General features: G+C 45.8%; 1 protein-coding gene across 1 annotated transcript; it reads right to left on the bottom strand.

Annotated features, from left to right (window-relative positions):
• Window positions 1-390: 390 nt before the first annotated feature.
• Window positions 391-19715, bottom strand: LOC125162613 (1,25-dihydroxyvitamin D(3) 24-hydroxylase, mitochondrial). The gene is made up of 12 exons (XM_047853855.1): window positions 18825-19715; window positions 18422-18612; window positions 17105-17198; window positions 14984-15080; window positions 12077-12168; window positions 11264-11375; window positions 9695-9840; window positions 6031-6197; window positions 5131-5209; window positions 4463-4660; window positions 3856-3975; window positions 391-1835 (listed from the first exon to the last, which is right to left on the bottom strand). The coding sequence occupies exons 1-11, from the start codon at window positions 19080-19082 to the stop codon at window positions 3865-3867; spliced, it is 1545 nt and encodes a 514-aa protein (XP_047709811.1). The 5' UTR covers window positions 19083-19715; the 3' UTR covers window positions 391-1835; window positions 3856-3864.
• Between the last annotated feature and the right edge of the window lie 5656 nt (window positions 19716-25371).

The following is a 25371-nucleotide window of genomic DNA, read 5'->3' as shown; positions in this document are numbered from 1 at the left end:
TGGGTGGCTCGGCGGGTTGAGGGTCCGATTTCAGCTCAGGTCATGATCTCACAGTTTGTGAGTTCGAGCCGCGTGTCGATCTCTGTGCTGACAGCTCAGAGCCCGGAGCCTGTTTCCGATTCTGTGTCTCCCTCTTCTCTCCCTCTCTCCCCACTTGTGCGCTCTCTCTCTCTTTCAAAAACATTAAGAAAAGAGAACTAGATGGACTTGAAAAATATTTAAGCAGCAAAAAATGGAAAACTGTTTTGCCATTCAAATGATTATCTTTCTGTAAAACTGTTCTGGACGAGTCCAGCTGTTTATAAGAGTAGATTTTGTGATCCGGGGCTTGTAAAATGGACACACTGAGAAATTTCCTCGTAAGACAACAGATGCAATGAAGAGGAAACATTTTTGGAATATTTGGAAGCTTTTATTCTGATTTTCAGGGAGTTCAATGAAGATCTACAGATGAGATCTGATGACATGTGGATTTAGAATTCTACAACATAATTTCACAGTAGGGAGAAAGCATACATCTATTTTAGTGATATGTACATAATCATTCAAATGGAACAATATAAAGGTACGCTTCTGAAATATCCTAAAAATATAACCTAAAAAGAGAAACCTATCAAATATACAGAAACATATGGTATGTTTTTAGGAAACGTAGTAGTAAATATATATAAAAATAAACCATACGTACACATGTTTTTTCACAAAGTTTTGTAAGTATTGTATAAATCTTTATGCATTTTCCATTATGAAACTGTATTTTCTCAGGGAGTTGAAATCACATAACATGGCCGATACAGCAAATCTATAACATATACACACTTTACTACTGTTCCATTCTATAGAGGGGGAAAATTAAGGCATGATAAGTCACTGAATATTTTTAAACTGTGGCTGGACTTTGGGAAACACTGCTCTAAACCACAGATCCTAAATCAAATACCATATATATTTTTAAAAATGACGTAAGCAAATTTCCATTACAGTACACACACATACACACACTTTAAAAAACTGCTGATTCACTTCTTAATGCCATAGAGGAAATCCATTACCTAAATAAAGAATTTCAGAATCCTCTCACAAAAGGATGCCACAGTATGTCAGTAAGGCATTCTTAGATAAGAGGTTCTGACTTCATCAAAGTACTTCTTAAAATAGAGTTCTTCTCTAATTTCCCAAGAATGCTGCAATTTCAAAACAGGAAAAATGCAGTTTCACGGAGACCCGGTAACTTTAACATTTAGTTTTGCTGACGTGATAAACAAGTATTTTCCCCAACATCACGTTAAGCAGAGTTACAATAAATGGACTGTCATTATTAACCTCAAGCCCCAGACAATTTAGCTTAACATCATGAAACGTAAACTCACTCTCGAGAAGTAAAGATCCAAGCGGTGTGAATTTGGAAGGGTGGGGACAGAAACATGTTGTGACGTCTGCAGACTAACTGACAAATAAAGGCCCAGCCTCCCTGTCACGTCACGGTGAGATGCAAAAGAAAACAGGATCCTGAACAATTCTCTAAGCCAAGCCGGTGCGGACACGGGTTCGGGGTCAGCCAGCAGCATACCCTGTAGTGTCTTGTCTCCCAACACTCAGTCTGCTCTCCGGAGCCAGATACAATCTTATTAAATGCCATCGTCTACATAGTGCAGCTTCCGGAACAATTGTATCGAAGAATGAGTATAAGCTTCTAGATCCAACTGTCCTTTGTGCACTGTTGCAGGCTCTAGCTTTTGCAGTTTGCTTTCCAGTAACGTAGAAGCCATAAGGACCATTCTTGCAAGAGGGTAAAAATCGCTGCTGTTGATCATGGTAAAAAAAGAAAAAAAATTCTGGAAAGTAAAGTAAACCCCGATTATACATTAAAGGATTATAATTAAACGAGAGGAATTATTAGCGAAAAAATAAGTGCTCACACCAAAAATGCCAGGGGCTCGTGTCGAAGGTGTGGTTCTCTTATGATAAGTGTGTGTGCTGTCCTTGCTGAAGACTTGGGCGTTTCAAAATTAATCGAAAATTCCTTCGTTATCCTACTTGATTCCATTCTGTTGGGATGCTCAGAATGTGACAATTGTCTAATGCCAGACACCTGGGGGGAAATTTCGTCTGCAAATGCATATTTCCCGCAATAATCCACCTGTCAGCAAACTCCCCTTCACTCGCAGTTAGCAAATTGCAGCCAGTTCTAGGTAAATCCCAGGAGAGGCTTTGAGAGGGCAGAATGAGACTGAATAGTGGCATGTGATGCTAGAAAGCCTGATTTTGGAAATGTCATCTTTCCCCGGAAGATGAGAGTAGAGATTTTTCAAGCTCAGTGTGTATCACCTTAATAGTTAAAAATTCATTGTATTGTGCATTAGGGAAAAATAACTGAACTGAAACACTTATCATTTCATCAAGGAAATTATTGCCTGGGAAATAGGACTAAAGTATACTATTAGGTCTGTGTTAATTTCAAGGAAACAATTAAGTAGTAATTAAATAAATAGTAGCTGGTACGTGCATATGGCCACAGTTGTGAAGGTGGTAAGAGAACACGTATACAGTTGGAAAAGGCAGTGAATGATACAGTGCAGAAAAAGTGTTACACTGTATTTAATACAGGGTAGTAAATATATACACTTACATTCCAGGGTCTGGAAATCAAAGCCCTGTGGTCAAATAAGCATACCACCCGCATTTATAAATAAAGTTTTATTGGAACAGTCTCGGTAGGCAGAATAACAGCCCTGGGACAATGGCTATGCTCTCATCTCCAGAACCTGTGAATACATGGCAAAAGGAACTTTGCAGATGAGATTATGTGTATGGACCTTGAGATGGGAAGATTATTTTGTTTTATTAATTTTTTGATGTTTACTCATTTTTGAGAAACAGAGAGACACAGAGTGTGGGCGGGGGAGGGGCAGAGAGAGAAGGAGACCGAATCTGGAGCAGGCCCCAGGCTCTGAGCTGTCAGCACAGAACCCGATGTGGGGCTCGAACCCACAAACTGGGAGATCATGCCCTGAGCTGAAGTCAGACACGCTTAACCGCTTAACCGACTGAGCCACCCAGGCGCCCCTGGGAGGGGTTGCGGGGGAGGGGGGGTGGTGGAGATTATTCTGAATGACAGAAGGAGGAGAGACTGGAAGCCTGGAGAGGGACTTGGCCGCTCTGACTAGCTCTGAAAATGGAGGAAGAGGCCATGAGCCAAGGAACGCAGGTGCCTGGGGAGCTGGGACCTGGATTCTCCCCTGGAACCTCTAGAAGGGAATCTAGATAGCCCTGTTAGTACCTTGACTTTAGCCTGGTAAGAGCTGGGTCGGATTTCTGACCCACAAATCTGTTCAGCGAATACATTTGTTATTTAACACAAGCGTTAGCAATTTGTATTTCATTTGTTTTAGTAATTTGTAACGGCAGCAATAGAAAACGAACACAGCAGCCACACCTGTTTGTTGATGAATCCTGCGAGGCTGCTTCCGAGCTACAAGGCAGACGGTTAAGGGGACGTGGGGGAGGCCTCGTGGCCTGCAAAGCCTAAAATATCTGCCACCCGGCCCTTTACAGAAAAAGGTTGTCCACCCCTGCTATTCACACACGAAACCCGTAACGGCAGCTTGTCTTTATTGAGCACATAGTTGATGCTAGGATTTCGGCTCAGTTGAGTATTTAGTATCATATCAACTTTCTAGTGAGATACAATTTCGGTCCCCACTTTACAAATGAAAAGAAAATGGACACGGAAAGGTTCGAAAACTACTCAAGGTCACCCAGCAAATCAGTGGTGAGCAGGGATTCAAAGCCAAGTGTGGTTGACCTCTGAGCTCAGCTCACTCGTTGGTCATTCACAGCACCCCGGATGCTCACCTGAGGCTCTTACCGCTGGCAGAAAGCTATGGGGAGCTCCCGGCTGGGTACCAGAATACCCAGGTGCAGCATCTCTACGGGCTTGTCGTCCGTGGCCACGATGTCGTATTTGCGGACGATCTGGAACACACATGCACAGAAAAGGTAGCGCTACCCCTCTTCTCCTGGGTGGTGGAATAGCACAGAGCACAAATGCAGAAATCAGAGTGTAGGGGCTTCAGTCGGTTAACCATCCGACTTTGGCTCACAGCTCGTGAGTTCGAGCCCTGCGTCAGGCCCTGCACTGACAGCTCTGAGCCCGGAGCCTCCTTTCGATTCTGTGTCTCCCTCTCTCTCTGCCCCTCTCCTCTCAAAGATAAATAAACACAAGAAAGAAAGAAAGAAAGAAAGAAAGAAAGAAAGAAAGAAAGAAAAAAGAAAGAAGGAAGGAAAGGAAGGAAGGAAGGAAGGAGAAAGAAAGAAAGAAAGAAAGAAAGAAAGAAAGAAAGAAAAAAAAGAAGGAAGGAAGGAAGGAAAGAAAAAAGAAAGAAGGAAGGAAAGAAAGAAAGAAGGAAAGAAAGAAAGAAAGAAAGAAAGAAAGAAAGAAAGAAAGAAACCAGAGTTTTACCCAGCACAGAGCCAAGTGGAGCTGGAGCTCAGCCAGTCGGCGACCGATGCACATTCTCTTCCCAACACCAAACGGAAGATGCGCAAAAGGATTAATCTTTTTCTTCTCCTGAAGCCACCGTTCGGGCCTAAACTGACTGGGATCTTTAAAGTTTTCTTCATTGGATCCCAACACCTGGGTATTGAGCATCAACACTGTCTAAAAACACACAGAAACACAAAAGCACTTAAAAATCACTAGAAGAAAACATTTGAAGAGCAAAATTTACAGAAGTGGTCACCTTACAAATGTAAAAGCAACCCCCAAGTTTATAATATGGTGACTGGCAGGCCGTGTTTAGTACTAGAAATGTACCAGGCGATAAACCGGTGAAGAACTTTAAAATGTTGCATCACACTCTCACCAACCCCAGGGGGTACGTTCCATTATTATGCCCATTTTACAGATGAGAAAGCTGAGGCTCAGAGGTTATGTAACTCACTCAAGGCGATACTTGAATCTAGGTCTCTGAGCCCCCGAAACATTCATCTTAACACCGTACGATGCAACAGGTCAACTACATCCTAAAATATACGTATTTCCAAAATGAATGCTCTCCCAGGACAGGTGTGTATGGAGATCTGATGAAATGTATCCTTCAAAGCTCTTCAAGAGCAAGTGCTACTTACTCCTTTGGGTAAAGCATAGTCACCCAGAACCGTAGCTTTGTCAAGAGTCCGGGTTGTAAATGGTACACTTGGGGTCAGCCTGAAAAAACAAAATTAAAGGCGTAAAGGGGGGCACAGACCCATTTCTAGATCAAGTGTTGAAGAAAATGCAGATTCTGGTTAAATCAATAATTCCTGCATAAGTTCGTGCTCAAAAAGGGAGCGTGATCACAACTCTCGTAAAGTTCAGTCTCTTTCTTCCTGATATTTATACCTCCTGTTTGAACCCCTTGTTTTTATCGTGTTGGTTAACTCCCCAGTCACTGCTTAGTAGCTGTCAAAAGTGGTTTTCTGTTTCATTCTAGACTTCAAATGTGTGTTTTTTACGTGTCACGCTTCAGCTTGATTGGTCCTAGTGTTCTCCCATCTGCCCTTCCTGAAGCGAAAGCTGTTTGTTTCTAATGCTGACACGTTGTGAGTTTTGTTTTCCAGAAAGGGTGGAACCATAATTTTCACAGAACATTTTATACCAGAGGCTCAAAAACAAAGATGTCTCTTTGTCTTATCAAATAATAATACGGTTCCCTCGCTCAACTTCTTTTCATATCCTTCAATTATGCCCTGATCTTAATTAGTGCTTATAGCATTCATGAGATTATTATTATTATTATTATTATTACTGATTTAAAGGAGAGGACACTGACTTTCCCAAATTTTAGTAGAATTTGCCCAAATGATTTAGGAAATGAGTAATAGAAAAAGAATATGGTCATGTGATCTGAAGGCTCTTTTTTTTTTTGTAGTTTGACAAATGTTTCTGAATCCACTGTGGGTGCTGTCTGTGGGTGCGGAGACCCTGACTGTGCATTTAAGAGAACGGCTTCCTAGAATATTCTTCTTGGCTTCCCCATGTATCCTCACCTCATGGATTCTTTCAGGCAGGCTTTTAAATATGGCATATTCCTCAAATCCTCTGCCCGTGGCATCTGATTCCCAGGCAATACACTCTGAATTTCTTTAAGAAGCTTTTGTTGCACACGGGGATTACGGGATAAATTGTAGAGAATCCACATTAAGCTGTTTGCCGTCTGAAAGCCAAAGGGACATAAACTTGTAAACTTGGGTTTCTGCAAATAAACTGCCTTAAAACCGTTATGAGCTGAATACAAGCTGGTGCCTAGCACCTTGCTTTGCAAATGCATTCATGACGCCTTTTCACGTGTCCCTATTCGCTGTGCAGTAAACAGTACAGGATGTGAAAATTCAGATTTGTTTTATAAACTATGCCAGTTAAGGATAGCAGCGGGAATCAAGATAGACTCCTTAAACAATCAGCTGCATTGGAACACTTAAAATATAGTTTGATTCAAAAACTGTTTGAACACAAATGAACGCTTGTAGAACTGGTGGAAGGAAAGCAGGCTGGTAGGACTGTATCCACATCAATTTCCAGGTTGTGATAAGGTTTTATTGTTGTAAGATGTTACCACCGGTGGAAAGTCAGTGAAGGGTCCAAGGGACTCCTCTCTATTTTTTCTTAGAACTGCATGTGAGGGGTGCCTGGGTGGCTCAGTTGGTTGAGCATCCGACTTCAGCTCAGGTCATGATCTCGCAGGTTCATGAGTTTGAGCCCCGCATAGGGCTCACGGCTGTGAGCCTGTCAGCACACAGCCTACCTCAGATCCTCTGTCCCCCTCTCTCTGCCCCTCCCCCACTTGCATTCTGCCCCCCCCATAAAACAAATATTACTTTAAAAAAAGAACTGCATGTGAATCTATGATTATGTCAAAATAAGGAAAACATTTAATTAACCATTTTTAAAATAGAAAATGGAGAGAAAACTTCAGTGGCGAGACAGGGATGGGGATCCTAGCAGCTTTGCTAATGAGTCTTTTTTTCTTTTTAATTTTACAGTGCAAATGCACACGAAAAAATGCATTGCTGGAATTGAATCTGTGAAACCCAGAGTTTCCGCCACATGCACAGAACCCTTGCAGGAGGGGCCCAATAGCAAAATAAGAAATTCTAGCATCACGTTGAGTATGTCAAGGAACCAGCCACAGTTTCTGACACAGGCTCATGGTCCCTTAAGTGGAGTGTTTTACTTCCTTTCCAAAGGCAACAAGAAGAGAAAAAATTTGGGCAGAAATAGCCAGCATAGCTTTCAGCTTCATGATATTCACCACTGGTAGTCATATGTATTTGTTTTTAGGTCTTTATTTTATTTTTATTTTCTTACTTAACATAAGCCAAATATTCCTGTAAAAACGGTCATTGCAGACACGAAGATCTTCTGCCAATTGCATGTGCCACTCACATAAATGAGCAAAGTGCGAGACGATTCGGAGCCAACGGTATTTACTATTTTGGGAAGAAGATGCCTCCAAGGCAAACCTTCTTCATGGGAAGACCGGTGGCCTCAGATGCAAACAAACCCTGGCGGGCATTATTACAAGAGTCCAATTTACAAAACAGGAAGAGGGCGTAGCCACCAAATTAGATACACTTTCAAATTTCTCTGATTTTCCAAAAGTGACTTCCAGAATTGCCAGGACTAAAAAGGAAACATTTAACCATATCAGCGGGTCCCTTACCGCAAGTACCAAATAGAGTTTCCAGAAGACAAATGATTGTAGCTTTCGCCAAAGCCTTGTAAGACAGCCGGGGCCTTTTTAGGTAACTGCAGGGGCTGAATCGAGGCGGGGGGGGGGGGGGGGGGGCCCTGGGAGACCTCACAGGCCCTAAGTATCCCGGCCTGACCTCCGTGGAGGAGATGCATCACGTAGCTCATTTCCCTGCTTCCACTCTTCCTACGCGGAGTGTACCTTCCACCCCACCAGCCCGAGCCCTCTTTTCAAGACATAAATTCCATCCGGCTACTCCCCTGCTTATAATGCCCTGCGACGTTTCCATCACAGGTGTCATAAAATCCGAATGGTTTACTAAGGCTGCTGGCTAACACGGCCCCTGGACTTCTGCAATGTCAACTTGACCACATTTGCCAGGTCTCCAGCTCCAATGTTTTTGCTGCTCCAGACCCTTTGCACATGCTATTTCCTCTACCGGGAGGACTCTTCCCCCAGATCCTCCCATGGCCGGCTCCCTGTCACCATGTCTAACGAGCTCCCATATCACTTCCCCAGAGAGGGTACCCTGCCCTCCCCTTCTATCCCCTTACTCTGATGGTTTCCTCCGTATCTCCTACCACTATTTGATATGATCATATTTATTTATTTGTTTACATGTGTCTGGTTGGTCTTCCCTGCTAGTGGTTAAGTTCCATGAAGGCCAAGACCTTTGTCTCTGGTTCACGGTGTTCCTTCAAGCACCTAGAACAGCGCCTGGCCCAGAGCGGGCACTTGGTTTCTGTGGCCTTTCATTGATTCACCAAGTATTTGTTGAGCACCTACTATACGCTAAGTGCTGTTCTACATCCTGGGAATACAGCAGGTCCAAAACCAAGTCATTGCCCTTGGAGCTCACATTCCAGTTGAACACAAAAGATAAAGGGTGAGGCTTTACTTCTACCCCTCCAAGGATCCTCTTAGGGTAAGTGACTCAGTATGAAAGTGAGCTGAAATGAATTTCCCCCTTTCAAAGCCTTCTGGGGCATGAGGAGAAATTACAACTTTGCTGTTCCTCCTGAGGTAGAAACCCCTACGTTTTCTGTGGACAAGAGACACTAAAGAAATGGGAAATACGGAAAAGAAATGAAGCAGGACCCATTCTTCTTAGAGATTACAGGTGCATGAAACGTTGGATCACGAGGAATATTAATATGCATCCCGCCAGTGAGAGCTCAAAAAAACGGATCAAGGACAATCAAACCCACCCGGACATCTGTCAGTATGTGCATTTGGAGTCTGGCTGGATTTGGTACTCCCACGGCTATCAAGCACATGGGGACAGAATTTGGGCATTTAAAATGAGCTGTTTCATGCCAGGTGAAACCAAGTTTCCCCTGACTCACTCTTTTTAAGCTTTAAATCAGAAAAAGTAGGGGTGTCTGGGTGGCTCAGTCGGTTAAGTGTCTCGCCCTTGATTTCGGCTCGGGACATGATCTCAGCTCAGGTTCATGAGTTCGACCCTCATGCCGGGCTCTGCGCTGATAGGCTGGAGGGCGCTTGGGACCTTCTGTCCCACTGTTTCTGCCCCCCTCCCTCCAAATAAATGCATGAACTTTATAAAAAGAAAAAATATTGGACTGGTAGAGAGCATTGCAATATTTTTAGAGTAACAACCACAATCAGGCACTTTGGGGTAACATTCGCAACCTTCAAGAATACGTTCAGTTTTTTTAAAAATCTAGCTTACCAAAGAATAAGAAAAAGAATTTTACTGCTTCTGAATTCCCAGAGAGTGTATGTATTTGTCACAGAGCGCACGGATTTTCTCCGCTATAGAGCACATGAATTCACCTCCCGTCACAAGTTTAAGGACCAAGGCTGTGCACTGGGTCTCTCGCACCCTTTTGCTAAACTAGTGCTCAGTTAATCCTTGTGGAATGAGAGAGTTGAATGCCTCTTTAAAATGCATCACGAGAAGATTTTCTGGGCCATTCAGCAAAGGAAAATCAAGCCCTTACCGTTTCTACTGCAGCCAGTTGGAGCTCTGTGACAGCCGCATACAGTTCTTTCCTGGAAAGCTGATTGTGGAGATAAATATCACAAAGGAAATCCTTGCTGGGCTGCTTAGAATAGTGCTCCAACCGGCTGTCGATGCAAGATTTGACTATTGGAGAAGAGAAGAGGGAAGGGAAGTGAGGTGAAGATTAGGATCGAGCGTGAGGGAACCCCAGCCGAAATCCCCCCATGACACCTTACAGGGCCTTTGCAGGGACACTGACAATGTGTCCAATGAGCTAATGTTGCCTCATCGTTAAGTCGCCAAGGATTGACCGATGACCACGTGAGCAGGGCTGGTCAAACCTTAAGATGCCCAAGAATCACCTGGGCATCTTCTTACAATGCGGATTTGGGATCAGGGGTCTGGGGTGGGCCTGGAAATCTGCATTTCTAACAAGCTCCCAGGTGCTGCTACAACCGTTAGCCTACAGGTCACAGTTTGAGTTTAAAAGCTTAGAGTGTGGAAGAGCCCATCATGAGACAGAGGTGGGATTCGGGTCCACTCTCAGAATCAGAACTCGTACCCAGATCCAGGTGTCTAGCCACTTTGGTCACGAATGCAGGTAGTGGGACTTGAGCTCCCAAATCTGGGCCATAGAGGAGGAGAGAACCGTCCCCAGTGTAATCAAACACACACACACACACACACACACACACACACACACACACACACACTGCCGTGCCCGTGCATGCTGACGGTAGTAGTAGAAACTTCTAACGTTTGTAAAGAACATTCTAGGCACGCGTCTCTCTCCCTTCAGTCTACCGTGCCAGCCAAGCCAGGATAATAATAATGGTGAGGTTGGCAACAGTAACAAGGGCCGTAAGCGGTGCAGCAGTTAGAGTCTGGGCTGTGGGAGCCCTTCTCTCTGGCTTCACACCCTGGCCAGAAAGTTAGTTCTTTATGTCTCAGTTCTGTCACTCAGGACTAATAGGAGGGCCTACCTTATAGGGGTTTTGGTGACGATTCAATGAGGATATGTTTATGTGTGTGTATGAAATATACAGCATGGTATGATAGGATACGGGACCTCCTACTGGTACATGTTGGTAAGCACAGAGATACTCATTGAACAATATTTGGCATCAATATTCCCCTCATAATGTAGCAGAAACAGCTTGGACCCACTGGGCATTGTGAGAAGCCAGGTCTTGACCGTATCTACATTAGACCTAGAAACAGTAGCAGTGAGGTAGGCATTGTTACTATTCGCCCATTTGAGACACAAGACTACTGAGGAGGAAAGAGAGAGAGCACATGTGGTCAACCCACTACACCAGTGACAGAGCTGGGGTATGAATCCACCTATCTGACTCCAAAGCTCCTGTTTTTAACTGCTTCGAGTTCCCAGAAACTGCAGAAAGCTGCCATGTGCCTTTTCCTTAGAATTTGTCTACACCGGGAAGATTCTAAACTCGTGACTGCAAAGCCCATAAGAATCAGGAGGAGCAAATTCCATCGGGATCATTCCAGACCTTCTGGCAGAGGCTCCAGAGACAGGGATGCCGGGTGTGTGTGGCCCCATTACCTGATCGGAAGATGGTGTCCCAGGCCCGCGTGTGGGCCTGCCACACCTTGGTATTGAGGCTCTTGTGCAGCTCAACCGGGGTCACCATCATCCTCCCAAACATGCTCATCATCTGTGGGGAACGCAACGCCTTTTCATTCTGGATGCCCCTTGTCTCGAAGACAACCGCCTCACCGGAAGAGGAGCGTTCTCCACACCCCGCACCCCGTGCTTCCAGAAAGGCAGGAACTCAAAGACCCCACTCCCCCCCACCCCCCAGGCCTCTCCCACCAACTCTGGGGGTGGAACCCTCCCCTGGGCCCCATAGCACATTGAAAACAATCTTTGGGACGATTTGCCATTGGATGTGCCCCCTTCTCAAAAATAAATAAACAATAAAAAATTGATTCTATGACCTAAATATTTTACACAAGAAGGAAAAAGGAAAACCATCACTTTCTTATTGACTTCAATTTCCAATGATTTCCAAACTTCAGCCATTTCTATACCAGCTTCACAGTATCTCTATATCCCCCTGTGACCTAAGGATTCAAAAATTTTACGTCTGAAAAACGTCAGACTCTTTTTGAAATAGGACTCCCACCAACTGACCTTCAACTGAAACACCTACTTAAACTTGTCTAAACCATGATGTAGCATGCTTCCCGGTTCATGACCATCCATGCCCATCCATCCATGAAAACACGTAACACCTTGAAACTAACACTTGACTATTGTGACAAAATAACGTGTGTGTGCTATTCTTGGGGAAGCACGACGCGTTTGTGAAATTCTGCAAATCAGGAAAATTGTGCTCCTCAAGGCGATGCTTACCGTTTTGATGGCCGTGATGAAGTTCAAAGCTTCATCTCCTGCATTCTTCTGAAGGAGTCCAAATCTCTTCTCATAGAGCACAAGGCAGATGCCTGTTATTTAAAAACAACCAACAGTCACACAACCGCAGCAATACTGGGGTCTCCAAGTAGCTGGCTACTGAAGGCACGATTCCGTCTTTTGCAAAAGTGAGGTCTTTTCAAAGAACGGAGGAAAGATAGAAAGTCTGGGAGAAAGGGGCATGACGATACTTTCCCCACTTTTCCAGAAGCTGTCTCCACGCCCCATGACCCAACCCCTGCAGAACCTCCTGGTCAGAAATGCCGCGGTGAAAACGTAACCATTTTTATACACGAATGAATCTGTCCTTCAATGTCTGGCTTTTGTCAGAGTTTGTCCCGGATACCATGCATAGTAGTCATTGTTCACGGCCTACCCGTACTCATTCTCCCCCATTTCTTTCCTAAGAGAACCCCGATTTTATTTAGGGTGTCAACATATCAGTCCTCGGGCAACAATCTGGATTGATCTAAGACCCTGGTGTCAATCACGTTCCCTGGCTTCCCGGGCTTCCGGTAGCCGCCTGAGAAGCCAACGGGCGTGGCCAAGGAGGCTTAAAGGAAATACTTTCACTTTCTTGATAAAAGGAGCAAGTGCGTTTGGCTTAACTCTTCCCTCTTTCCTTCCTCTTTTTGCCTAGAAGGCAGAGAGGAGACCAGGAGAGGCAGTAGCCATTTTGCAACAGGCCAATGAGGATGGATGGACAAGGGGCGCCTGGGTGGCTCCGTCGGTTGAGCGACCGACTTCGGCTCAGGTCATGATCTCACGGTTCGTGGGTTCGAGCCCCGCGTCGGGCTCTGGGCTGACAGCTCGGAGCCTGGAGCCTGCTTCCGATTCTGTGTCTCCCTCTCTCTCTCTGCCCCTCCCCTGCTCACCCTCTGTCTCTCTCTATCTCAAAAATAAATTAAAAAAACATTAAAAAAAAAAAAAGGATGGATGAACAAAAAGATAGAAAGGGTCCCCAGTGACATCAGTTGTGTGCCAGCCGTGGACTGCCTTCCTCGAGACTTCTCATAACGCTAGACAATAATTCTTAAACCACCATGGTCACATCTTCTTTGACTTGCAAAGACATGCATTTGATACTCCTTCATTTGGGTATTTCCAGTGGACAGTTTCCAAAATATACACTCCCTTTCCTCCTCTATAATCATCCCTTCACTTTTTCCTGTCCTCGTCCCCTTAACACCTTCTGCGGGTTTCTTCTTTGCGTGGCGTTTTCTAATGTGCTAACATAGTCGGGTGGGCTGTAGCTTTAAAGTAAGGCTCAGAGGCGCCTGGGTGGCTCCGTCGGTTGAGCGTCCGACTTCGGCTCAGGTCGTGATCTCACGGTTCGTGGGTTCGAGCCCCGCGTCAGTCTCTGTGCGGACGGCTCAGAGCCCGGAGCCTGCCTCGGACTCTGTGTCTCCTTCTCTCTTTGCCCCTCCCCCACTCACGCTTTGTCTCACTCTGTTTCTCAAAAATAAATAAATGTAAACAAAAAAATTTAAAGTGAGGCTGAGCTGATGGGGGAGACAGGTCACGACAAAAGCCTCCCTCCCGGGGTGCCCTCTCCGATCCCTCACAGTAGCAGCCTTCCAGCACATCAGCCCAAGTCACCCTCTGCTGAAAACGCTTCGTGGAACATCACTTCCAGGTGCCCCCGTGCTCAAAACCGAATTCCCATCCCTGGTTCACAGGGGTCGGCTGCTGCCTTCCTCCCATCCTCTGCCCTCGCAGTGCCCCTCCCTTGCAGGACACGCTCCCGTCATTCTGAACGCCTTCCTGTTCTTTCTTTGCTCCCTCATTCACCTTCACCTGGTGAATTTCTACTCATCTGCCAGGACTTAGCTCATACGGCACCAGGGCCACGACCAACCTCAGCTGGTGCAGCCCTTCGGATTCTCCCACAGCCTTGAACTTCCTCGGTCAGGTGCCTGCCCACTCTATAAAAAGTGTTTCCTTGCCTCTCGCCCCTGGGCAGCTTCCTGGGCCAGGCAGAACCCTGCTTGCTATTCCCTGAGGGTTCCCTGAAGAAAGGGGTCATGCCCAGCTTCTGTTTGGAACCCTCCATGGCTCACCATCAGACTTGAACTAAAAGCCGGAGTTCTGGCTGAGACCTCCTCCGGCCCCTGGCTTGGTTCTCCTCAGCTCCTCCTTCCCTTCACCCACCCACCCACCCACTCAGAGCCTCGGACGCATCGCCCATGCTTCCTCCTCAGGGGGATGTGCCCTGCCTGTCTCCACAGTCTGGAATAATCTTCCCACAGATGCCCTGTGGCTTGTTCTTTTAGGTGTCACCTCGACTGTCTCCTTAACCAAAGCAGACTTGCCTCCTCTAGGCACTACTGTTCTTTATCGCATACCTTACCCTTACCTCTTGGCAAAGTATATAATAAAGTGTGTTTACTTGTTGGTTGTCACCCCTACCAGACCCTAAGCTCCACGGGAGCCCGGTCATCGCCTGTTTTGTTCGCTGTTCTATCTCTAGGACCGAGCACGGTGCCGGGCACATAGCAGGTGTTCAATAAATATTTGTTGAATGACTGTACGAACAACCTATAGCGCAAAGCACAACTTAAGTGCCTGAAAGCACAAAAGACTGTGCAGGCGGCCCTTCTTTGTCAGCGACAGTACGTGGTTATAGAGGAACTATCCTCAGAGCCACGTTTTAGCCTCAAAATCCCTTGGAAAATCAAACGAACAAGACGGTGAAGGCAACTTACTTTCGTTTTTTAAGTAGGCTTGGCACCCAGTGCAGAGCCCAACGAGGGGCTTGAACTCACAACCCTGAGATCAAGAACTAAGTGGAGATTAAGAGTCAGCCGCCTAACCGCCTGGGCCACCCAGGTACCCTGACAAACTTACTTTCAAATGACCATTTGTTCAGTTCGCTGTATAAGCCTTCAATGCGGCCTCTCTCATCACAGAGCTCATCTATTCTACCCATAAAATCAGCCAAGACCTTAAAGGAAAGAAACCACAAAAGACACATTTCAGTCATTAAAGGAAAACAAAAGGTTAAAAGCTCAGTACGCTGACTTCGGGGTTTGCTACCTTGTATATTCACTGCTTATAACGTTATTCATTATGAAGCAACACTAATTGCATATTCTCCTGCGGGGGCTCACCTCCTGCCCTAACAACCTCGTCCTGGGTTATTTTCTCAGCTTTTCCCGCAACCACCCAAAATCTTAGGTTTCAGCTCTTGATCTAAATTTAAGAAAAGGAAAACATTTCTTCTAATCAGAATCAACCAAGTTGTCACAACACCCCAAGCCCTATGAGGTTTGCTGCCTCCATACCTGGGCCAGCAAATATCTCCTTACTAGCTGGCGTCGTGTTAAGCGTTTTGAACTTGGGACCAGAAAATTCTGCAAATTCTAGACACAGCTCCTTTGCTAAATAGCTCTGTGACCTGGGACATGTTATGTAAGAGCTCTAGATGCCAGGGGCCAAAATCAGGATTTTTTAAAAGTGTTTATTTATTTATTTCTGAGAAAGAAAGAGAGAGAGAGAGAGAGAGAGAGAGAGAGAGAGAGAGAGAACAAGAAGGGGAGGGGCAGAGAGAGAGAGGGGGGAACAGAGGATCCAAAGCAGGCTCTGCACTGACAGCAGAGAGCTCCATGTGGGGCTTGCACTCCCGAACCGTGAGATCATGACCTGAGCCCAAGCTGGACACTTAACAGACTGAGCCACCCAGGCACCCCCCAAATCAGGGTTTTTGATGGCTAAAGCCTCACATTTTACAAGGCTTGTATAGTACCAAGCAGTGCCTGAAGCGTGCTACGTTAGCGGATCCCCACAACTCTGTGAGGTAGGAAATACGATCTTCCTTCCATTTCCCGCAGAAACAGACAAGAGAATGGGCTTCGAGTGAGGCTAAGGCACTCGCCCTTGGACACGTGGCTGCAAAGCGGCCATGCTGGGGCCTGGAACAAGGTATGTGTGAGTACAAAGCCCACCCACGGGCATTGTGAATTTGTCCACTTAGTGCACTAAAAAGTACTTTGCATTTGTTTCCCCCCCAAAATCCAGAAGTTTCTCATCAACATATGGAATTTTTACCACTTAACCAAAAAATAATAATAATGATAAAATCTGGAGCCACTAGGTCCGCATCCCCATGTGACAGTCATTTGCTGGAATGGGGCAGCTGTCGCTCCTAGAAAGGGCATGCCCTATCCTGTTTGCAAAAATCCCTGCTGGGCCTTCCTTATACATTTATATTCATTAACTGGTCCCTGAAACCCCTGGGTTGGCACTCTTGCACCTATATGATCCTTTCTGGGTCCAAGTTCAGTTCCAAATAAACACCCAAAGTGAACAGGAGTAAAGAGATTACTGTATGCTTAAATCCCTCCCTCTTTGGCCCTTGTTAACTAAAGGACAATGTCTAAATGCCTTATCATGGTACAAAAACATTGTTAAGAGCTGCCCTCTGTCCAGCATCATTGCACAGACAGCCTCACCTCTGCTGCACTGAACGTACTATTTCCTGAACACATCATGTCATCTGACTATTTTCAGCAGGCTATGCTTTCTGCCTGAACGCCTTTCTACACTTGCTCTGGCTTGAAGACTCCTACTCATCCTGCAAAACCCAGCTTAAATGGCACGACCTAGGAATTTTATAAGCATTATCTCATTTAATCCTGCGAGGCCCAGTTTATAGAGTGGGAGAGTGAAGCTTAGGGAAGTTAAGGGTATAGTCAGTTTACAGGGCCAGAGGGTGGAGGGCTGAGGTTCAAATCCAAGACCGGAATCCCAGAGTCTCTGCTTGTCATCGTTCCCTCACTGAGATGTCACTTTGCACAAGAGGGAAGGAAGGAGGAGTAAGGTTTTGGCGGAGAAGGAAGTAGACAGCGAGGAGTAAAGGGAGACCCCTGAACCATCCAAACCGCCAGTACTTTGTAGCTATGACTTAAAGTTCCATAGACATCTCTCCCTCCCCAGGAGGCCCAGGGAAGCTGCCCCCAGCCTGCAAACCTCATTGATTTTGTTGTCCAGCTTCATAATTTCCACTGGTTTCATTAGTTTCTTCTGGAAGGCACTCCGAACTCTCTGCCAGTCTTCTCCTTCCCTGGGAGAGAAGCAAAATTATACGTAGAGCAAATTGTAGAGAAAAGGGAGCAGCAAAGACACCTCCAGCGCTGGAATTGTGTGAACTAAATAATCAAATGAGCACTGAGACTCCTGCTAAGAACTATCCAGAGAATATGCACATTGGAACACTGGGGGCTGGTTTCACAACGGGGTGAAAAAGCACCTCTCCTCTCCGCCTAAGATTACACCAGAAAGGTGAAGTCCAGATAATATGGGCTCGGGCCTTTTGAGGTGCTCTTATGGGGGTTGATTTGGGAGGCCAGGTACCTCAATTCTCAGCAGTAAGAGTAGATACCTGAACATCCCCTTCGCCAGCAACCCAGATCTGTTTGAGAACAACGTTGTCTTCTCTTAGTCACTGACTCGGGTTGAAAGTCACATTCCTGGGTGGCTCAGTCGCTTAAGCGACCCACTCTCGACTTCAGCTCAGGTCATGATCTCATGGTTTGTGAGTTTGAGCCCGGCATCAGGCTCCATGCTGGCGGTGTGGAGTCTGCTTGGGATTCTCTCTCCCTCTCTCTCATTCTTATCATCCACCTTCTTCCCTCATCCCAGAGCAGACGACACAGCCTCTGATGCACCACGCATAACTATGGCTTTTAATTCCAGTAAATATATTATCCTCCAAAATACAACTATTAGGGATTAAAAAAAAAACAAACCCAAACGCGCTAACCTGTTAAATGCTAACCATTAAAAGCAGAGGAATCTCACCACATTATGGCCTTTACTTACCTACAGTGCAACCCTGACGCCCCTGAACCTCACCTTTCTGACTAGACCTGGGTCATAAACCCCCATTCCCCTCCAGAAAAAAAAAAAAAAAGGTAACTGTCAAAAGCTAAAGAAGTCAATTTCTGGCGTTTGAGCTCAGAGAAAGGGACTACAGAGAACTGTAAGGGATAATTTTGTATAGAATAGGTTGGCCTGGCACGGTGACTTCACGACCTCGTCTGGCCCCAAAGTCTGAACCCCGCTATTTGTAGAACCCTTTTGGGCTTTCTTGGACGGAAAGGCATGGCCCTGCCCAGTTGCCAGAGACGACGCAGGTGTTGGGCGCGCAGTACAGTTGCGTGCAACCCGTTCTGATCCAGGCAGGAGTTGGAGACTGCGCCTGGTGGGGGCTTTCGTGTCCCGCTGCGTAGGAAGGGGACCCTACTGAGAACCCATTCCCAGCTTGCAGCCGCCGCCCGGACTCACAAGATCAGCAGCCCGTAGCCCTCCCGGCGGTAGTCCCGATAGGCTTTCCAGGGCTTGATCTCCAGCCGCTGGGGGTACGCGCTCTCCGTGCGGTACAGCGCTTCCAGCAGGCACGGCGAGCCCAGGTGCACCGAGTCGAAGGAACCCAACTTCATGCGGAAAATCTTGCCGTATTTCCGGTGGTACTCGGCCTGCAGCGGAGGTCAGGGCCGGGTCAGCGCGCGTCCCCCCCCCCAGAGCAGTCCCGGGAGCGCGTCTCCCTCCTCCCGCCTCCTTCCTTCGGGGCCCCCGCCGCTGCCGCGACGCCGGAGCGCCCCGTGCGCCCCGGCCGCGCGTCTCGCGGAGGGTTTTGGGGCGCGGGGCAGAGAGGGGAGAGGGAATTGGGGCCCGACGAGGCATTTACCAGAGTGTCGTGCTGTTTCTTGAGCCCCCCTTTCCAGAGAATCTCCGGCAGGCTGCCCAGCAGCGGCCAGTTGGTGGGACCCGGCAGGGCGGCCGCGTCCTGCGCCTCGCCGCGTTCCATCACCGGGCAGAGGGGCACCTCCCGCGGCCGAGGGGGCGCGCACGCCGCAGACGTCACGGCTCTGGGGGGCTGCCCCGGGTGGCGCAGCTGTTGGAGGACGGCGGCAAGGGAGCGGCTCTTGCCGATGGGGGAGCTCATGGCAGCGGGGCACACCTGGCGCGTGGGAACGCGCGGGGACCGGGAAGCACGACTTTGTTAAAGAGGCGCGAGCGGGATCTGGGGGGTGGGGGGGGGGGCTGACGATTCTGGGGGAGAAGGGCGAAGAGGGCCAGCAGGTGTGACGCAGGGGGCGGCGGAGGAAAGGGGAGCAGAGAGGACCGCGGCAAGGATGCTCGGCGCTGCCGGGTGCGGCAGCCTCAGGGCGCGGGGACCCGCTGGAGGAGTGCCTCCGGGGGCCGGGTGTCTCTTGGAAGGGGAAAGGAAGGGATGTGGGTCCGCCTGTGGGGCTGCGAGGCTGACTTCCAGGTCCGGAGCCGCGGAGTGGAGGTGTCAATGAGGGCAGAGGGATGCTGCGCGGCGCCGGGCTGTCCTCCTGTCCCTCTCCACGCTCCATGCCCAGGGACCACGTATTTATGGACACGGGGCAGGCCCCGGGTGGCCAATCAGCAGGCTGGGTAGGGCGCAGTGGGCCCCGGCTGGCCTGGCCCGGAGGGACGCGGGACCCGGGGGGGTGGGGAGGGGGCGGAGGGCAGGGCTGGGGGTGGAAATAGGATGGAGTCAGCGAGGTGAGCGAGGGCGCCCGGGCCTCGGGTGGCGGGTACGCTGCTCCCCGGGCGGGAGCGCGGCCGACTCCGCCCGGAGTTCACCGGGTGTGCGCCCGGCGCGCCTCCCCGCCCTGACCCGGCGGGCAGGAGCCGGCAGTGGCGGCCGCGGCGGCAGCCCCGCGCTTGCACAATCGCGCTGCCGGGCGGGCGAGGTCTCCGAGGGCGGCCCCGGGGAGGCTGCCGGGGCCTTCAGGGGGGGGCCCCCGGGGTCCGCGCGCCTCCCGGGAGCCGGGGCTTGCCAGCCTGGACCCAGCTCTCTCTGGAGGAAGGTTGGCTTTCTGCGCCTCCCAGCGTGGGGTGTTTGAGGCTTAGTGAAAGGCATCCAGAGAGGGCATTTCAACCTTCGGGTCTTCGCCGGGGCGAGGAGAGCCAGCTGGGTTTGCAGGCTCCTCCCTGGCTGCTCCATTTGCTCGGTTCTTCTGAAGATTTAATGAATTACAGTAGGCAAAGCGCACGCAACAGAGCCTTGTCCGCAGTCAGTACTCAGTGTAGTCCTTGTTACCTCCTCTTGGGGCAGTTCTGAAATACGCGGTGGAAACGTGGCTTGCCCTCCAGGCTGGGTTACCTCTCCCAAGTCCATCGGCCCCGTCTCTTTTTGGACACCGACTGCCCTGTGCAGAGATGCGCCCAGGCAGCGTTAAGTCGCGTTGCCCCACCTTCCCCACCCTCCCTTGCGGAGTGCACCCCAAGCAAGCAACACACACACACACACACACACACACACACACACACACACTCTCGGGAGTCGTCCTAGCTGCCAGGGGAAGAACTTGTTCTACTCATTTAGGAAGAGAAGGTGAAGATTTTTGTTGAGCGTTTTAAAGTAGTTCGTGTGCTGTCATTATGACCCAGCACCAACAACTACCGCCGGCCCAGAAGTTTCCTCGCCAGGCTTTCCAGTCACGTGACTGGCTCTTTTCTGACCCGACTGTTCTGCAACCCCTTCCCTGGTGAGTTTATTGTAAACTTTCAGGTTTCTCGAAAACTTTTGCGGTCCACCTTGAGCTGGAACACTGCCATTTCAAATTTGTCCTGAGATGTTAATGATTGCTAATGTTAACAATACCTATATTAATGTAAGGTGTTATGTTAATTATTATTTTAATTGTACTAATATAATGTATTATATCTACTATTATAGGATGTTAATATAACGTATCATATCTTCTTGACAGATATCCATTTATATATACATATTAGATAGTACATTTTATATATCACATACTATATAGATTATATCCTATATGTAATATACACATCTTATGTTACATAGCATACAAATGAAAGCTTTCTAGGGCTTATGATAAACCAGGCACTTAAGCTAGACATTTTACATAAGTTTCCCCATTTAGTTCAGTCCAATGACAAAAATAAATGAAGAAATAAAACCAGAGTTAAGCCCGATGTCACATGTGGCTCGTGTGGGATTCAGCCCCCCAATTTTCTGGTTCTGGCCCTTACGATATACACCCATCCACATCTTATATCACCTTTTATTACACCAAGAACATCTCAGAATATTGGAAATATTCTCTAAGTGGAAATACCACCAAAAGGGGGTAGGTGGGATCGGTTTGTGGGGGGCTACGTGATGCAATGTGGCTTTATGTGCTAATGGTGGTTGAAAAACTGAAGAAGGAGGAGGAGGAGGGGGAGGAGGGGAAGGGGAAGAGGAAGAAGAATCCCAAATAGAAGATGAATTTAGTCTACTGTGTGTATCTTGTGTCTGGCAAGTGCTCGGCACATAGAGAATGGTCAATATATTTATTGACCGCTTAACTCTTATTGTTAAGTCAGATATTAAGTTATCCCCCCTCCTTATTTTTTCGTTGCTTCCCCTCCCTGCAGATGCACTCAAGCAGAAAGGGAAATAATTTCATATTTTCTAGGTTTTCATATGAACCTAGCACTATGTTGCTTTATAAACTCCAAGTAGACACTTGGGCAGTGCAGGCAGTCCTTAGTGCCAACGATGGTCAGCAAGAGAATTCTTATTTCAGGAAAACTGGCTTCTCGTGTCCAGTGGAGAGAGTCCCCAGTAATTTGTACACCGGATTGCAGAGAGAAGAAGATTGGTTCTTGGAAACTTGCTTGACATAAACACACATCCCTCCTTGACAAGGCACAGCTAAATTCAAAATGACCAGTCCCAGAAACACTCTTCCTGACTGGGCCTCATCCCTAGCTTATTACGAAGCCTCTCTGAGTCATCCTGCCCGGGATCCTGCTGGGAATTACTAATGAGAGATGTTGTAGCATCTCATAAATGCCCACCCTCATTACGGAGACAGGTCCAGGCCCTCTGTTTTGTTCTGGGAAATCTTACCAAGTCCTGAATGGATAATTATACTCCAGCCCTCACACACCAAGCCACCACCACAGATGACAAACTGTATGTGTGTGTGTGTGTGTGTGTGTGTGTGTGTGTGTGCACGTGCATGTGTGTGAGCTTGTGTGGCGAGGGTGCGGTGGAAGAATCTTTGGAAGGACAATAGCTGCTTTCACTACTGAAAAACACAAAACTCTTTCAAATATATTAAGCGGTTATATAGTTTTGTGCTTCAGAGTCTACTAAACTTGGTGTAGGCCCTAGATCTGTAGAGGACTTGCCTTCCACATCTGTAGAATAGATGGGGTTAGAATCAACCTCACAACCTGAGTAAAGCCTAAGCTTCATGGGAACAGCAATAATAATAATATTAGCCAATCTGGGGTTCGCTGTGAGAGTAGTGAGTACACAGTTCTCAGCACGGGAGAGCATTTAGTGGATATTACCTCAGAGCATTCCTGTATTGCATGCCTTGGTTTTTGCAAACTACATACAAGAGGGGCAACGTATAACCTCTCAATGATTATACCTTGTGTCCAACTTAACATTGCAATTTCAACTTGGGGAACTGTATAATTGATTAAGCCAAAGGAATATTAGTAAAGAAATGCTGGTGAGTTCAAATCCCAGTTAGCCCGGTAGGCAGATAAACCAGGGGTAATGTACTTACCTTTGTAAGCTTAAGTACCTCCTCTCACGGTGGTGATAATGGTCTTACCCACCTAGTGGGGTTTTTCTGAGGCTGACAAAGCATTGGAAGTTCCTGGCATCTACTAAAGCTCTGAAATGTTTATCATTAAAGTGATGAAGTACACGAATTGGGCTCATAAGTAATCTCTAGTATATTCGTCTCAGAGTCCTCCTCTGCCTAATTAGAGAAAAAATCTCCCTGCAATTACAGACATTGTCTCTTTGGTTTTGTCTCTCCTGGAGTATATGATCTAGTGGTGTTTACCATGGCCAGCACCCAATAAGCAAATAATAGGCAATTGATTATTGATTTTTTCCTCATTCTTTAGGGAAAGCAAAAGATCAGTATCAACGCATTTTTTGTTTTCTGAGAACTTGCTGGTAAATCCTGGAGGGCTTTATTTGTGTGTCATATAGGAAGCAATTCTGTATGACAAAAATAGTAATTTCAGTCTCCACAGATTGGATTGAAACCATGGCTCCATTACTCACAAGCCATGGCCTTGGGCAAGTTACTTAATCTCTCTGGACCTAGTTTCCTCATTCTAAAATTGGGGGTTGCTATGCTTATAGGTCAGCAAGGTTAAGATTATACTTGATTTTAAAAAAATTTTAATGTTTTATTTTATTTTTGAGAGAGAGCGAGAGAGAGAGACAGACAGAGTGTGATCAGGGGAGGGGCAGAGAGAGAGGGAGACACAGAATCCGAAGCAGGCTCCAGGCTCTGAGCTGTCAGCACAGAGCCAGACGCAGGGCTCGAACTCACAAACCGTGAGATCACGAGCTGAGCTGAAACTAAGAGTTGGATGCTTACACTGACCGAGCCACCCAGGTGCTCCAAGGTGAATACTCAAAACACCTTCCTGACACAATTAAACACTATCTTCCCAAACATTCATCTGGCCCCAAATATGCTTAATGATTTCCAAGTACAATTCAGTCCTGTTGGTAAGTTAAAGTTACATTATGGAAAAATGCATCCTAAATCCCCCAAGACGTGTTTACACAGAGAGAACTTCTTATTGAACTTTTTGAAAAAAAGTCTGTTTATTTACTTATTTATTTAGAGAATCCCAAGTAGGCTCGACACCCAGCAAGGAGCCCAACTCGAGGCTCAATCTCACGACTCTGAGATCATGACCTGAGCTGAAATCAAGAGTTGGACGCATAACTGACTGAGTCCCATCGTTGGGGAGAACTTTAGAAAAGGTTCCTCATTAAAAGAGCTGTTCCATTGCGAAAGAGATGAAAAATACAATGTGTACACTCAAGCTCATGAATCGTTCTCCTTGTACAACAAAGTATAATTTATCGAGGAGCTCCTATGTGTGTGCCAGATAATTTTACTCTCTCTACGAACATCGGCAAACTCTAAGGTAAGTGTTATTTTGCTTTTTATGTGAGAACGCTTGTTTCTTAGGGAGTTTAAGCTACACCTGAGTTTCATTCTATCCCTCCATGTATTGCCGAGTTGGTTCTTCATCTATAACATGGAAATAATAGTGGCTGTCTCTTTTATTCTCTTATATATATATATATATATAATATATATAATATAATTATTATATATTGTATAATTATATAATATAATAATATAATATATAATATAATATAATATATTATTATATTATATTATATTATATTATATTATATTATATATTTATATATATTATATAATTATATTATATATAAATATATATGCATTATATTTCTCTCTATATATTAATATATAATTATTATATATTATATATTAATTAATATATTAATTGATATATTAATATATATTAATATATAATATATTATATTTCTCTCTATATATTCTCTATTTATATATTTATATATTATATAATATATAAATATAATATATAATAATATAATATAATATATAACATATAATATATATAATATAATATAATATAATATATATAATTATATATAATATATATATAATTATATATAATTAATATATATTAATATATAATATATATTATATTTCTGTCTATATATTCTCTATTTATATATATTTATATATATAATATATATATTTATATAATTATATATAAATTATAATATATATATTATAATAATATATAAAATATAATAAATATAAATATATATATATAAATATATATACTATATAATGGTATTATATAATTACAGTCTTGTAACTTGAATTCTAGCTTGCTTTAGGATGTCAGCTCCCTAAAGGCAGGAAGACTATCTGTCTTGTTTTCTCTTATATTCTTAGTACCTATATCTATGCTTGGATCAGTTTAGGTGCTCAATAAATGTCAAATAATATGCTACAAGGTAACAGAGATTAAACATCTTATTTGTTATAGCTGTACTTGTTTGAATTGATTGATGTTACGGTTCTAGTGAAAAACAGTTCCTAGTAAATAATATGTTTCATTACAAATCTTATATATAAAGGAATATTTTATTTCATTTTTTCTTTTTTTCACATGTCTGAGCAAGTAGAAATCTGTACAAAGAAGATGTGCACTCTTTATTTTGTTTCTTTTTTCGTAATTTTAATGTCTGTTTTTGAGAGAGAGAGAGTGTGTGTGTGTGAGCAGGGGAGGGGCAGAGAGACAGGGAGACACAGAATCCGCAGCAGGCTCCAGGCTCTGAGCGGTTGGCA

Source organism: Prionailurus viverrinus, chromosome A3, assembly GCF_022837055.1.
Source record: "Prionailurus viverrinus isolate Anna chromosome A3, UM_Priviv_1.0, whole genome shotgun sequence".
In the NCBI taxonomy this organism is placed as follows: Eukaryota; Metazoa; Chordata; class Mammalia; order Carnivora; family Felidae; genus Prionailurus; species Prionailurus viverrinus.
Note: the sequence above shows the minus strand (reverse complement) of the source record. Positions and strands in the feature narration are given on the sequence as shown.